This window comes from Porites lutea, chromosome 10 (assembly GCF_958299795.1).
Source record: "Porites lutea chromosome 10, jaPorLute2.1, whole genome shotgun sequence".
Lineage (NCBI taxonomy): Eukaryota > Metazoa > Cnidaria > Anthozoa > Scleractinia > Poritidae > Porites > Porites lutea.
This window is the reverse complement of record NC_133210.1, coordinates 22,260,924-22,276,952: the sequence shown is the minus strand read 5'-3', so window position 1 is coordinate 22,276,952 and position 16,029 is coordinate 22,260,924. Positions and strand designations below refer to the sequence as shown.

The following is a 16,029-nucleotide window of genomic DNA, read 5'->3' as shown; positions in this document are numbered from 1 at the left end:
TAAAGCGAAACCGAAAGCCCACATCACATACATAGTTTAAGAAGTAGTTGCTTCATAAAGAAGTCAGCATTCAACGTCGCAGCAGTCTCTCCTCGTTTCTTTTTCTTCGTGAATTTTTCTCCCGCGCTTTACTATCTGAACGCCTGGAACAGGCTAACGTCGCAGGAAACCTTGTTATGGTCGTGAAATTCACGTTCCAAAGCGTATTTGGCAACTCTCCCCAAAATCCAAGACACGCCAGCGCGCGAGGTCGCGAGGAGTCACTCAAGCTGTATTCTATCGTTTGATCTGATTGGCCAACATCAAAGCAAAAGGTTTTACGTCACGGAATCGTTTTGCCGCTCGGGTTCCCAGACGTTATTTTTCGGAGGGAGAGTAGCCTGTTCCAGGCGTTCACATAGTAAAGCGCGGGAGAAAAATTCACGAAGAAAAAAAAAAACGAGGGGGGACTTAACTCGCTCCCCACTGACCGCCGCGCTCTACTAACTGAACGCCTGGAACAGGCTAATTTAGTACGCGTGTTAGCGACAAAATACCTCTGCCGCAGGCTATACGCGTGTATAAATACACGAAAATTCAAGGGCCCCGATTCTAGAGAATAATTACATCATTGCCAGAGATCAAAAAAGTGATTTCCATGGCACGTCATTTCAATCATCGCCGAAAATAAATCGCATGCACATCACACGAGCCATTTGCATACAACGATAGTTTACAATACCCAACCATCGCAGTTTTGCTAATTAAGGTTCTTATTTTTTTCCGACCGCTCAGGAGAGTTTACTTGTTCCGAAGTAATCAACGCTTTCAAGCGACAGAATTCGTGGACCTACACGTTTCGGAAAAGCTCTAAATTTAATCTTTCCTAAGTTTTCTTTGCAAAACATGGCGTGGCTTTGATCACGCAACGATTCCTATTCCCAATTTCCACGGTTTCTGCAAGGAACGCCTTTCATAATGACCCCCTTTTGTGTCCTAAATACGACGAAAAACTCGTTGCAGATTATGAGTCTCGCTGCTTACGCAAGCGAGACTAATAATCAAATAGTAATTAAATGTCAGCACTAAAAAGTCTGTCTCCATCTCGATATTTTTGTAAAAATCGCGGTTTTAAACATATGCCGATATCTCAAACGTTTTTACACCTATAAGGAAATAAATAGCATTTTCTTAAATTTCAATCATTCTTTATGAAAGATTCCAAAAATCATAGAAATCGGTTAAATCATTTCTGCCGAAAAACCCGATTCAAACACATAACCAACGAGCAAATAAATATGTTCGGGCCACCTTAAACTTGCTAGACCAAAAGGCAGCTCTATCACTTTGGAATTCGGGGTGTGGAAGAGAAAGGGAGAGAGACCAAAATTCCTGTAATTTGAATTGAATTTAATGTTATTTTAAAGATCAGTTGAAAAGGTGTGCTCGGTATTTCTAATCAGGGAGCATCAAAATTAACTAAGCAATCTCTCCACGGCCCATTTTATTAGTCAGGAGAAACCGGTTGGCTCGTTTTTGTCTCGGGAATACCTATGACGGATCTAAAACCTATCTGGTTGAAAAAAAATACTCTTTGAGGGATTTTTTCCTAGTGCTTGATTTACACAGGAATAATAACTGGGGAAGTTGTAGAAGAATATCTGGCCAAAAAGTAGAAACTCTGGTCTTTAATAGACCTTTTTACCGATACGGCGGCCATATTGAATTAATTCGATTAAAGGAGTATTATAGGATGCCCAGGGGGCATGAGCACATTTCGTTTGTATTTTTGAGCGCTTTTCGGGACATTTTTTCTTGAAGTTTTCTTATAATAAGATTGTAATGGGAAAAAATATCCTTGTGCCGTGTTTGGATGTAATAATGATCGCCTTTTTCTAGTTTAGTATTACAAATATTGTCTTTCACTGTATATAGTCTCGGGAAAAAGGCGATCAAAATTACATCCAAACACGGCACAAGGATCTTTTTTCCCATTACCATCTTATTCTTAGAAAACTTTACGAAAAAATGGCCCGAAAAGCGCTGGAAAATACAAACGAAATGTGCTCATGTTCCCTGGGCATCCTATAATACTCCTTAAATCGAATCTATTTGAGCATAAGGCAAAATGTCGAGGTGGGGGGAGGGGGAACCTATCGGCCCCGCTCCAATCCTTCTCGTCCAGTTCCTCCTCTACCTCCAATGGCTCACGCGTTCATCACAACAATGAGAAACCTTTACTGCTTGAGCGTCCGCCTCAGAAAACACTTACACTGCATGCTTTGCTTCGTCCATGCAGGTCTCATGCCTCAATATATTTTTCGGACGGTGGCCGTACACAAGAAATTATTGCTTGTTCGATATTGAGAGCCTTCGTGACTGGTCATCATGAACGGCGAGTGAAACGTTTGGCCGGTCAAGACGTCATTATAGCCGGACATTGTCCGTTCTCCAGCCGTTATTTTTTGCCCTGCATTGTCTCAATCATCTGGCCATTTCAAAGGCTGTACAAGCCTTTACCTTACACTGTGCTTATCTTTTGTTATGAACGCACATGCGAGATTCTTTAGGTCACGAACGTCAGGAAGGTTGCGCCCGGTCTGGATCGAGTACGGCGTTTGTGGCGCGAAATCGGCGCGAAAAGCTAAGACTAAGGAATGAATGGTTTTTGGTATAACGCGAGTCATGGACGTCTTTTCTGTGTTTACATTTGCTATTTGAAATGTCTTCACTCATAGCATTTCGAATTTCAGAAAGATCTTTGTCGCTGAAGGGGACTGGTACATTTTCTTTGCCCCATTCTCGTATGAACATCTCATCTTTCAAATTTATTAGCCATGCTTTAAGTGCCGTCGTGTACTATTTGATTGTGTAGACACAAATCAAGCGAACAAAAATTACCATGAGCGGTCCATTTTATTTGCAGTTTCATTTGCCACAAATGACATTTAGTTTGCTCTTCATTTTCAAAGTCGATTGCGCCAAATGTCACAGGCTCGCTAGAAAACGTTTTCAGGATTATACAATCAACCCGATGCACAAGAACGCGCGGTCATAACATTTTCAGTTAAGCTTAATAATTCTCATTGTAAACAAAATAACAATTCATGCAGTCGAAAGTATTGGCCGTTGAAAGTTACAAGATCAACATCGATCAACGTTTTTTACAAGCGTAGCGTCCTAGCTGTGTATTCACGAGCGAACTAAAAAAAAAGCGGTCACGGATATCCGAAAACGAAATAAATGAACTTCTGACTAAAACTGAACGGAAGGAAAGCAAGAATACGTAAAACATATCTACTTCTTCTCTTTAAAATATTCTCAATGAATGATAAAACAATTATTGAACTCAGCTTTCGTATGATGTGAAGAATTATACAGATCTCGGAGGATGTTATCCACCTAGGCCCTCAGTCTCGGTGGATAACTCCCTTCTTGCTCTGCATAATTCTTCATATTCTACTCAGTCTCATTCAATAATTGCTAAAATGTACCTTATGTTGAATAAAATATTATCGTGCTTTCCTCCACTTCTTTTAGAGATCTTTATTTGGATGGTAATGCTTTGGAATGTGAGGGAGTTATTGAGCTTATAAAGCTTTTTGCTGACAGCGCAGAAATGGAGGCAATAGAACGAGCTGAAAAGAAGGAAGCACAGATTGTCGAAACAAACACTCTATCTATACCAGGCATACCATCAGCTATGTCCTCTGTGTCCAGGCCAACATCTTCAGTTTCTGTTAAGAGTAAACCTGGCAGGTGGGTGTAGATTGCAAGTGGATTGTAACTAGTTTTCAAAAGAGATTTCTCCATAAAAATGCTTCTTCTCGGGATAACTTACGAGATTGACTGCTCTCTAGCTTTCAGGAAACAGGCCGATTGAAGAGTGAACGAAAATATTTGAGTTAGTGTGTTAGTGGCATTGCATGTCACCATTTGTCAGGTTACTTTCAGTCTTAGATGGGAATGTAAGCTTAGTGCTAGAATTGCTCTAGCAATTGGGTCAAAGGACAGAGTTCCCGGGAGGGTTACGGGTTTACTGTTTCTATTATAGCGGAGCTCGTTCGCAGCGAAGCACCATGGGTAAGAAAATTTGGCTATCTATGCATCCAAGAAATTTTGGTTTTGAGAAAATCGTTTGTACGACGTACGTGTACCCCTTTCATGTAAGCTGGGGTGAAATTTAGCCTTTAGCGGCCACCAAGGTGAAAATGAGCGTCAGCGAAAAAAAAGTCAACAGGAACACATACAACATTTCCTCCATAAAACGTGTAACTAGGAAGTTTCTGGAAGTTTTACATTATAGTCTTGCGAAACAACGGCAAAGAAATGTACAAAAAAGTGTGCCGTACGTGCTAAGTTGTTTTTTATTTTGGGCTAATTAGGCCTACCTTTTTTGGCTGTCTATAAATCTCTATAATATATAGATTTAGCCAGGGCTAAAAGCGAAGCTCCTATATATCAACTCGAATTTATAAATTAAATCAAACAATAAACTTGTTTTCCACAATTCAGTTAACTTTAGAGCACATTCATGTGACTTTTGAGGGAAAGGTTAAGTGATTTTAGAGTAAAGTAAATTGCAAACAGCCCAAGCTAAGAGTGAACTTAATCTTACATCGAGTTGATAGCCTTATATGTACACCCAAAAAATGGCAATCATCTTCGATCACATTTAAGAACGTGGGCTCTTGATCACAGTAGATTAGGCCTGGAAAACAAATTCTTGGAAAACAAATCAGGCCGAATTTTTTGCGTTCGACAAGTTTACTTTACAAAATCTTGCCAACAAGTCTGGGGACGTGTAACCCTACCTTTTATACTTTTTATACATCACATCTGAGGTGAAACAGAACCATGAGCCGCTGTTTTTATCATACAGACCTCGGACAGAATACAGTATTCCACAATTTTGCAATACAAATTGCACTCACTCAATATTCAGGACGATCGAAGCACGTGTGGGCTTTTAGCGAAACCGTTAAAAAAATTTCCAAAATCACCTATACGGCTAGCCGGTTCTCACTTTTGACAAGCGCCAGAGTCGACTGATTAAATTATGATTAATAGAGTTATACGCTTCAACATAATAATAGCCTGCAAAGCAGGCGTATTTTAGAGTGGGATCCATGAATTGTTTTCAGGAATGACGTTGTCTCGCCATCTTGGACGTTAATACTACCAGAGAGTTCGGACGAGTCAAAAAGTGTTTTTAAGGGAGAGGTGGATGGGTTTAAAATAGGGGAGGGGGAGGGGAGGTTTTATAACGATTTGTAATCGTCAAAAGCGTTTGATACGCGCGGCTTTTTGACTACTCCTGCATGCAAGCGATGTTCATGAGCGACTGAAAACAAACGGCACAGCGATAAAAATTGCAAGAGACTACTAACAATTAATAAAAGGAAAATAATTCGGTGAAACATATACAGAGACAACAATTTTCGTTCACGAAGACAAGTATCACTGCGCTTTTCACAAACATGCGAACTCTAAAGTTCAAAAGCCGCTTTCACAATTGCGTTTTTCGCTGCCGTCAATCAAAATTACGATCACAAGCAACGAACCTTGAAACACAGAAACACACAAAACGGATCGAAATCCACCAATCACAAATCACAAACCTTGATCTTTTGAACCCGTTAAAGTAAAGTTTTGTTTCCTAAGAGGTCCGTTAAGATGATTGATAGCAGCGAAAAACGCAATCGTCAGTTGGCTTTTGAACTTCAGAATTCGCATGTTTGTGAAAAGGGCAGTAAGGGACTGGTCAAAAAGTATAGGGGGGGTGGGCCGGAGCAGAGAGGGGGTGGGTCATCAGGTTTTGAGCCTTGTGCAAGGGGTGGGTCGTGCAATTTTCAGCTTCCCTTAGGGGGTGGGTCACCCTATTTTATTACATAGATAGGCACTACCTACTAACGAGACAGTTGACCACACTTGTTATATAAAACACAGCCAGCTGGAATTATTGCTAAAATACTCACAAACCTGTTGTGCGAGAAAATACAAAGGGTGACAGGCTGCACATCTATACGGGCGTGGAACCCTCTGTTAACATTTTTTTTTTTTGGCTCTAACGAGCATGTCCTTTAATGATTTTCCTTTATTTGTAAGGAAATGATTGGTGGTTTTTTGAAAATTTATTGAAGTTATAGTTGGTTTTGTATAAGATTCCATTTTTTCATTCAAGCTTCCTTTACAGTAGACACCGAGGGCTGGTATTGTGTCACAAATGGCAATTTTTCTTTTTCCTCCTTGTTGTTTTGTTTTAGGAGTTCAGACTCCCTTTAGTGAATTTTATTTCTGGTAGTACGTTTTCTATCAAAGACTGTGGGTAGCCTCCGTCCATCAAGCGTGTTTTTTTTTTTTTAATTTGAATTATTTTCCTCAAAGTTTGTTTCTGAGGAGTATTTTCGTAGTATTCTCAAGGCTTCTCCTTTGACAAATCCTTTTTTAACGTTTGGAAGGTGACACGTGGTGAAATGTGTGTGCAAGAAGGTTTCCGTTTGTTTAAAATGTGTCTATGCATCAAGGATAGATTTTTCCTTGAATCTTGTGCCTTTGTATACAACCGTGTCTAAAAACGCAGTCTCAGTGTCAAAGGTTTCGGCCGTGAATTCACGGTAGTTGGGTGATGGAAGTTTGCTTGTTCAATGAAGGCTTCGATGTCTGGTTTACTCATGTCCCATAGGGAAAAGATATCGTGTATGTAGCATTTCCAAACTGTTGTTCTAAAGACAGTTTTACTTAGAGTTGTTGTTTCAATATATGTCATGAAAATATTGGTAAAGGAATCAAAACTGCTGTCTTTGTGCCCATTGCAGTTCCATGGTTTTGTAGGTAGTCCTTTCATTGAAGTGGAAGAAATTTTCTTTGAGGATTAATCTAAGCATTTCCGGCAAGTAATGTGTAGGAATGGGTTGTCTTTGTAGAAATTTTCATATGCTTTGTGACAGACAATTTTAATATACCCTCGTTTCGCTGTATATTTGTGTCAAGACTCATAACGTCCATCGAAACAAAAAAATTTCGATTTTTCACATTTGTCTTTTCAGTGAAAGGTATTATTTCTGTGATTTTGATATTGGTTGTAGCAGTGTATGAACAAATTTTGTCAAGCACAGAACGAGGTTTTATTGGATTATTAAGAGGAAACCGAACATCCATGTTTTAACTAGGGGGTGGGTCATGCAATTTCCAACCTTGCTTTAGGGGTGGGTCAGTCATTTTTGTGCCGAAGGGAGGGGGTGGGTCATGTGTTTTTTATCAACCACATTTCCAAATGCTCCCTAAAGTGTCTCTGAAAATCCTTGTTTGTGTTTTTCATTTTGTAAGCCGGCTTCCCGGTGTTTGCTTTTTCAAAGATGAACTCGAGGCAAGAAAATTGCTCGAAGCTTTCTTTTACAGCCTAAATTATAACTAATTATTCTTTGGAACGTTTTCTTACTATTTGCGGTGAGAAAATGTTTAAAGGCTTTTTAAAGTTCTATAAGCTTATAATCAAACCTGATACTCGGTCAGATCATTGTCTCAAATCTTATAATTAAAAACGTGCTTAAAATAAATAGCCGCATAAACGACGCTCGACTTCATTTAATTAGATATAAAAAACAAACGTCAAATACAATAATTACTCAGGCTTACCATTCGAGATGCACTGAAACTATCAAGTAAGGCCAGAATCGCTTCAGACTTTTCAACCCTCTTACGCATCAAGCAAGGTGAAAAACGAAAACGATGCTATCCGAAATCGGATTTCCGACTTTGACAAGCGACGTATTTCTCAACCAAAAACACAATAAATAAACTAGCCATGAATAACAGAAGACTCTTGATAGCAGCTGAATTTCATTTTGTACATTCAGTGGAAAAAGACAGTTAAAAACATCACAAGTTGACACAAAACACTGTCAGCTTCAGCAAAGTAAGCAAGTTTTTTGATGCTGCATAAATTTTCCGCATCAACTCACCTGTCAAATTTTGACCAATCAGAGCATAAAAATTGGACGTAGAGCGTGACCAACGCGTGACCTTGGAGAGTAAAGTCATTTACTGGCATGTCTTCCCTGCCTGTAAAAACTGGCTGAATATTAGCTTCGGAGGTCAGTTTGAAATCAACATTTTAATTGTGCGGCACATAAAAAACACAACATATTTCATATGAATTAAAAAAAATAAACTTGAGCCTGCGATGAGTTGAAAACTAGTAACTTGTCAGCGGATAAGTTCAAAAAGATATTCGACCTCGATGGGTCGACACCTGAGCGCGCGATACGGTCAGGTGATACTGGTCAGCGGATCCCCTTTTTAACAGCTGTCAATTGATCACAACATTGATGTGCAATATGTGTGTGCAATATCAGTCTTCCTGTGCTCCCAAACTGGCTAAAAAGTGTGAGGATTAAACGCTGGTTGCCCTGTGGTGCGAACGGACGGGCGGGCGGTGTATGGTCACGTGATTACCAAATTTTCTGGGATGGGTAGATTCACTTACCCATGGTGCTCCGCAGGCGCGCTTCGCGTGCCAGAGCTCCGCTATTACCAATATATTATGTCAACAACTTATTTTACACATTCATTTTAATGTGCTTTTTTTGGTCGGTGCTGATTTTCTCCATTCATCATTACTTTTAACAGTGCAAGATCTCGTTTGTCCTCCGTTGGAAAGAAAGGAAAGAAAGGGAAAAGGAAGAAAAGTGGCAAGAAAAAAGAACCTCCACCTCCTCCACCAGTTGGCCCATGGATCCAGAAACTTCACTTGTTAGACAATGGTATTGATGCGCATGGAGTGGGGTCCACCTTGGGACCTGTTATGTGCATGAAAATGTTCAGAAAGTTAGTTGCTCATCTTCATATGCCAAGTATTTTTTCGAAGAAAATTACGAATGTTTTTTTACATAGGAGTTAACTTTGTTTTATCAATACGTCATTCTTTTGACAATTCTTTAGATTGATAACACACTCAGAGACTTTACAAGAACTCGATTTAGATGATAATCTGATAGGTGACCTGGGAGGAAGAGAGGTTCTTGAAGCGCTGATGGACAGAAAGGAAGGTCGGTTATCTTCTATTTTATGATAGACAAGTGGATAAGTAGCTTGACAACATTTCTTCTATTCACATATTTTGGGGCATACGAAAACCTAAGTTACCCCTTTGAGAAAGGTGGCAAAGACCATCCATTCATATCGTTGCAAGCTGTTTTATTAGAACTCTTACAACTATTTTTTTGGCAAAAGCGTGACTAATTCGGACCCTTCACGCACCTTCCCTAATCTCTAAGGAAGACCTGATACTCAGGCTATTCTGTTCAGAAGGTTTAGCTGTCCCACAATAATCAGAACAGTGAAAGAGCTGTAAGACGACGCTTACGGGTTTTCGTCTTTATCCGTCGAAGAAGAATGGAATTCCTAACCATCTGTAGTTTGACTGACCTGCGACCTCTCTCGCTCGGCTAACCGGACGTTCATTTCCTCATAGCTCATGTTTTCTCTTAATTTTAGATTTCGAAAGTGTTAGAAGTTCGTTAAGTTGCATTTCGATGTTCCTGTGGTATCACTCGAAGAGCAAACTTTACTCGCGATATAATGTTTAAGTTGCAAGGGAAGGTGTCTAGATAGCAGTCACACTGAAATAAATAATAAGGAAGAGGTTAATCAGTAATGCAAAGGGAAAGTCTTCTCCTGAAATCGGCCTTTCGCAGCTGTTAAGTCACGTGGTACCAAGACGCCTTGCTTGAGAGTAATCCTGAGAGCAATGCATCTGGACATGCCGAGGGAAAGTACTATTTTGAATGATGTACATAGACTGTTCTTCTTGCCCCACTGCTTTTGCTGCTCCCCAGCATAGCGTTTTTGTACCACGTGTCCAAGAGTTTGCTGTTTGATTTTACCGTCAATGTTTTTGTTTTGTTTTACTTTTTTCCCTTTCCTTCTTATTACCAGCCGGACTTAATAACTTAAAGGTCAATGTGACTCATCGCATGAATTCAACAACGTTTGCTGCCATTATCAAGCTAGGATCAGGCCTAAAAAAGAAGGCTAAGAAAAAGAAAGGCAAGCCAGGGAAGGTACGCATCCAACTGAGTAATTACAATAGTTCACTGAGTAGACTCGCTACTTTCACATTACCCATAATACTCCTTGTTTTCGCGCCAAAATTGCGCAAAAGGGTTGCTTTCAGTGTCTTCTGGGTATTATAGTCGTCCTAAGAGAAAGCTATTAGGGAACTTAAGAACCACGACGACGGCTTGGTCGACGACGACCGGAAGTGAGTTACAGTGTACTGCGCAAGCGCGACTAGTAAATTTCGTCGTGGTGGTGTCGTCGACGACGCCAAACAAAGTAGAGTCACGTCGTCCTGTAATCCACAAGCTTCGGCAGGTATAAATCCACTTTTTTAAGCGATTTTTGAAGTCCTTTGCATTTTCTTTTCCTCGTAAATCCAGGTATCGTTCCTTTTTTGTCCTCACAAGCGGTGTTGATTGAAAATTCGACTAATGAACTGATTTTTACTTCGAAGAATGACAACAGCTGTGGAGGCCGAGCGAGCAAACTCGTAAGTGATAAATTTATTTGTACGTATTTAGGTAAGATAAATCATATATCTTTCATACAGAGGAAATAAACTTTATATGGAAAACAGCTATCACATCAGAATATCTCTTTTTCGAAATCTAAACTCTGACAGACACTCGGACTCGGTCATCTGATTCAAGTTGAAAGTTGAATAATTTCGTGCGGAAAGTAGGTGTTTTTACACTCGAAAAGGTCAGACAACACAAAAAATTCTTCATCGTCAATGAAATTAGACGTACGGCTTAAAAAAAAAAAGGTCTTGCATCAACTTTGTTGCGAACGAACATCACAGTTTTACATTTGTGTTTACATTCAGTGTCGTCGTCGTCGACCTACCGACCGACTGCATCTTAAGTTTCCTTTTTCCCGCCGAAACTGACGTTCTCGTTCCAGTCTTTTCCCAGTCAGCAGACGTCGTTGTCGTGAACTTCGTCGTGGTTCTTAAGTTCCCTATTAACTATTTTCGAATCTCCGTAGTACACTCTTTTTTCCACAAGTTATTGTTTTCAAAAGCACTTGGGAATATGTAGTCCTCCAACGAGCATTTGAATTTAGGGGGTAAGCCGAGTGTATTATCGGGGATTCAAAAATAGGGAATTCAATTTCATGTTACCGCGCCTCTAAGGCAGTTCACCTCTCCGTCAACGGGCATGTACGTCCGTGGCCTTTCGGATTGCTTTCAAAGCAATTTCACGCGAAGTGAGACCTATACACCTCGAGTTCATTCCGCTAGATTACAAATGTTAACAAGTAAAGGTTGTGAACTGGCGGTCAGTTGCCAAGTTGTAGACCTAGTCAATGTCTGCTACCACATACAAATCGAAAATGTGTGATCTTACGTGGGCAGCCATTCAAGTCATAACCAAAGGTTTCACCCGGTCCGCTGATAGTCGAAACGTAGGACTTGTAGACTCGTTTTCCATGTGGTTTGTTTGGCAGTCGTGCCGCTTTTTGGATAAAAACAACTGTTTTTATGACTCAAACGCTTCGAGCAGGGCAGGAGTGCTCCACCAATCGGGGATACGTTAAATCAAAGTGTTCGTTTTACAACAATCATCGAGAAGCCGGACATAGAGAACGTCTACCGCGTGACACTCTTATATTTTTGCTGATTTTAAAAAGCCAGGTCCAATTAAATGAATAAATGTTCAATAGTGAAACGCCACAGCTCTCTTTTACACCACTCAGCTGACCACTGTGATTGTTATTCGCCATAAGTATGCGTAAGGTCATGTTGAGGACTTCTAAAATTTCTTGTCTGTTGTCTCGAGACAGAGCACTCTCCCCTACTAATGTGTGGTTCGGGTTTTAGTCAAGTCGCAGAGACGACGCCATTTGCGGGTTCCGTTGGGGTTTTTTGGGTTGATGTTCGTTCTCCCTCCAGGTACCTCGGTTCTCCCCTTTCCTCATACACAAAAGTTTGTAAATTCTAGTTTTGATTTGGAATATGGTATAGAAGAGGCATATATTGTATGTGCTATCACTTTTAAAAATCGTATGAGAAACTATTTGTTAATTGCATCAATCAATCAATCGTTTATTTGATAATGCAGGTTTAGTCTACATGAGGGCAGCCCCATTAAAAATAAAAATAAATAAAATTATTATCCTAAGATTTATGAATAAGAGTTTAAAGAAATCATCCAAAAAAATCATCCTTCTTATTTAAAATCATTATTGCTTCCTTATCAAAGAGAATTGAAGTAAATCTTTTGATTGCTTATAGTTTTAAAAGCGTCTTTACTAATGTTGATAAACTTAACCTTCTTATTGATAAAATTTTAAATCACCGGACCTCTATATTGAAAAGAACTTCTACCAACTTCAGTATTTATTATAATGATATTACATTGATTACTAAATCTTGATGGTCTAGATGGTTTAGAAAATAGCTCTTAGATTTGACTAGGGGCAGATCCCACAAAGGAATGGAACATTTTCAGTAGGATGCGTCTTTTATACATAATCAATAGGAAGCCAGTTAAGTCGGGAAAGGCATAAGTCATCTCCTATAGTAGAAGGCAGGTGCTTAATTATGCGACACGCACGTGCGTGTAAATGATTTAGGCTGTGAAGATATGACTGAGAGCAATTCCACCATACAGATATTGCATAAGCTGCATCGGCAACACTGCGGTCTTTAGTAGAAGTACCGTATTTACTCGAATAGACGCCGCAATTGAGACTCAAAATATTAATAGACGCTGTCCCCGAATAGACGCCGCGTCTACGGTGCGACGTTTATTTGAGGAAATAATGATTTATAATAATTATTAAAGAAAAGTCTATTTCAAGTTTAAACCAGCAATGGAAATTTATTTTCTTTTAGAACAACATTTTTTAGTTGAAAGTGACTGTACTTTTTTGCTCTTGTGTTAAGTTCTCTTTCAAGAATTTTTGCAACACGTAATTCTGCTGTTAATGCAGAGATTTGTTACTTTTACCTAGTAAAAAAGTTACTATAGTCTATGTAGTACGATATTTAGTACTAACAGAAACCCATAAGGGGTTGAAACGTGTAACTCGCGTTCAATGCTTGTCAATATTCATTTTGACCATATTTGGAAATCTTAGTGATGGATATCCATTTTCAGCAAAATGGCTGCTGCGCTATCACCATGCAGATGTTTTAAGACAAGAGTTCTGCATTTCAAGGTTAAAAATACACCGTTAAAAGACAAAAAATGGAAAGAGAAAGTTCAAAAGAATGCTCAGCTTTCTTTTTGTGGAGAAAGCGAAGCTTTTCATCAAGAAATTGTCCCTCGAGGAATTCAACCTTGTTTTCTTCACGGCGGAGCCCATGGTCTGTTTTGAAATGCAACCAAGTCAGCGAAGTTTTTGCTGAATTTTCAGGTACATTTTGCACTCTATGGCCAAGACAATTACGTTTTTGAAAGGGAATTTATGTATTTTTAAATGTTTCATAGACGTTTTATAAATTTTTCTCTTCGGCGCTAAAGAAAAATTACAAAATGTGCTCTGATTTGAGATGGATTTGGTGTTGAATTTTGCCATGTGCTTAGCCGATGTCACTTGCGTGAACAGATCCACGATCCAGATAGTGTTTTCCGAATTGCTTTAAAGGATTAACTTTTTGGACTTTGAATAAAGATTTTCAAGAAACGGCTTCTCTGTCTATTGTTTTGAGTTTGTTCAGTCATAAAATTAGCTCAAAACACGATCGCGACTACTACATCTAAGTTTAATTTAAGATGCTTCTCACATTCATTACAAGCATCACTTTTTGCGAAGATTTCAGGTTCAGGTTTTGGACATTTTCGATACGCAGCTAATGAATTTTATTCGAAAATATTTTTCACTGTTTATTCTAGACTTTTAACATAAAAATTTTAAAAGCCTATTTGCCGTATAAGTTTACTGCATGTGCAGAGGGTCAACGAGGCATCGTTTTTTGAAGTGACAACTTCAAGAAGTTGCGAGGCCGTCAATGGGTTTCATAATGTTACGTTTGGCCCAGGTGGTAAGGCAATAATATCCTGCTCAGTGTTTCGGTAATATTCCTGATTTCAACCTTTGAAAGCTTTCTCGGCTTACGGGAGTTTTTCCCCCGTTTGTCGGCCATTTTTTTAAGCGGGCGCGGGAACCTGAAGGAAAATTACGTCACGTTGTTTACAAAGTTTGATTGGTCAGTTATCTCTTCTTCTCGTTCCAAATATGGTACCTTCGAAAATGAATAATCGCGAGCATTGGACAAAGCAAACATATGAGAGTTACATGTTTCAACCCCTTATGAGTTTCTGGTACTAAATAAAGTGATTTTTGAATAAACGCGGCCCCCAAATAGACGCCGCCCTCGAATAAACGCCGCAGCTGGATCGCGAAAAATGAAATAAACGCCGCGGCGTCTATTCGAGTAAATACGGTATACTCGTAACTTATGTGGTAATTGTTGTCTGTTGTCTTTTTTCTCCAATTATAGAAACGAATATAAACAGGGAAGAGCAATTATGTTAGTGCTTCACCGCGGACGGAAAAAGCTGATTCCTGTCCTCTTTACTATGAGAAACGTTCCCTTGAAATTGAGTTCATGTGTCCCAACCAGTATTTGTTTTGTTTATTTATACACTGACAATAGTGCAACCATTTTCTTATCTTAAGGGACGTTGCGAACAAGAAATAATCATGTACTGAAAGACAGTATTTTTGATTTGTAAATAGTTTCCTCGTTAATCCTTTTTGTATTTGGTAAATTACTAGTAAAGTCATTTGCACCATTATGACTTCCTCAAGCTTGCGTGATATAAAAAAGGGAGCTTAAACAAAGGCGTTTTTGAGCGACGGCCCGTCAAGTGGAAGTGAAGCCTTTTCCCTTATAATAAGCTTTGAGGCTACCAGATTTGCATTGCCGGGTATTAAGAGTCTTTATTCTTGTAGAGGCGATTTGGCCAAAAATCTGGGCTAAACCGCTGCCCAAGAATGAAAAAGGTCCACTTCCGGTTGACGTGCGTCGCTCAAAAACGTCCTTGCTCGGCTCGGGAAGAATTTTCCACGGTCTGAAAATTTTTCCGTTTAGGTGTTCCGTTCACACGAACCACCTTATCTGTACGGGAATTTAGACGACTAGCCGTTCAACGTTCTGTGGGAAAAAGGGGTGAAAAAAATGAACGGTTTCTTATGATCGAAGTCTCCTTTGAAAGTCCCCGGTGTAGTGTAAATGAGCCGTAGTCATTCCCCATTCACACCAAAGCTTAAACATGTTTTAAAAGCTGTTTAGAATATGAATTTAAATTGTTTTCTTCGTAATAACTGCTTAATATACCGGCTTTTACATTGTCTACAGAGCGTGTGAAAGTATATTTGAATCTGTTGTGTGAATGCCTGTGTTCCAGTTTTCGTAACTATAGTTTCATTAAACATGTTAAGTTGTCATGAATGGACGATCTATTGTTTTGCTCCTCTTCTTTTAGACAGCATTAAGAATATGTTTTAAGAGAGAATACTTTTTTGAAATGAACTATCAGATTTATTATCGTAATATTTTGTAGTATTACTTTTTAATTGATTGTGCATGTATGTTTATTAAAGTACTTAATAAAAAAAAGACCTGATATAAATAAAAAATATCCTTACTTTAGTTTTTGTGGTAGTCATTCATCGCTTTATATTGTACAACATATATTTTTTAACAACGGGAAAAGATTTGTTATTTTCTTCAATTGCGGTTACCAACTATCAGACAGAAGTAGGGGATGTCGAAAGATCGGCAGTCAATAAGTACTGTCTGAGACGCCCAACCTCGTTCCTAGAGTTCTCTCCTACCCGCCCTACGGAGCGAGGGAAAGACGGGTAGAAGAGAGAACCTGGGAACGAGGTTGTAAGACGCCGTGTTTGAGCAACCAGGGGACAATTTAAAAAAAACTCTTACAAGTGTAATTTACAAGTGTAGCTATTGTATTCGGACCCTGAAACAATGGCTACACTTGTAAATTACACTTGTAAAAGTTTTATTAAATTGAC

At 39.2% G+C, this 16,029-nt stretch overlaps 1 protein-coding gene across 1 annotated transcript in view; it reads left to right on the top strand.

Moving 5' to 3' along the window:
- LOC140951304 (uncharacterized) overlaps positions 1–14,789 on the top strand; it is a 52,545-nt gene extending 37,756 nt beyond the window's left edge. Inside the window, exons 8-12 of the mRNA XM_073400556.1 lie at positions 3,520–3,738; positions 8,611–8,808; positions 8,923–9,029; positions 9,919–10,043; positions 14,492–14,789. Coding sequence (XP_073256657.1) covers positions 3,520–3,738; positions 8,611–8,808; positions 8,923–9,029; positions 9,919–10,043; positions 14,492–14,503 — 661 coding nt within the window. The 3' untranslated portion in view covers positions 14,504–14,789. The remainder of the gene's footprint in view (positions 1–3,519; positions 3,739–8,610; positions 8,809–8,922; positions 9,030–9,918; positions 10,044–14,491) is intronic.
- Positions 14,790–16,029: the final 1,240 nt, after the last annotated feature.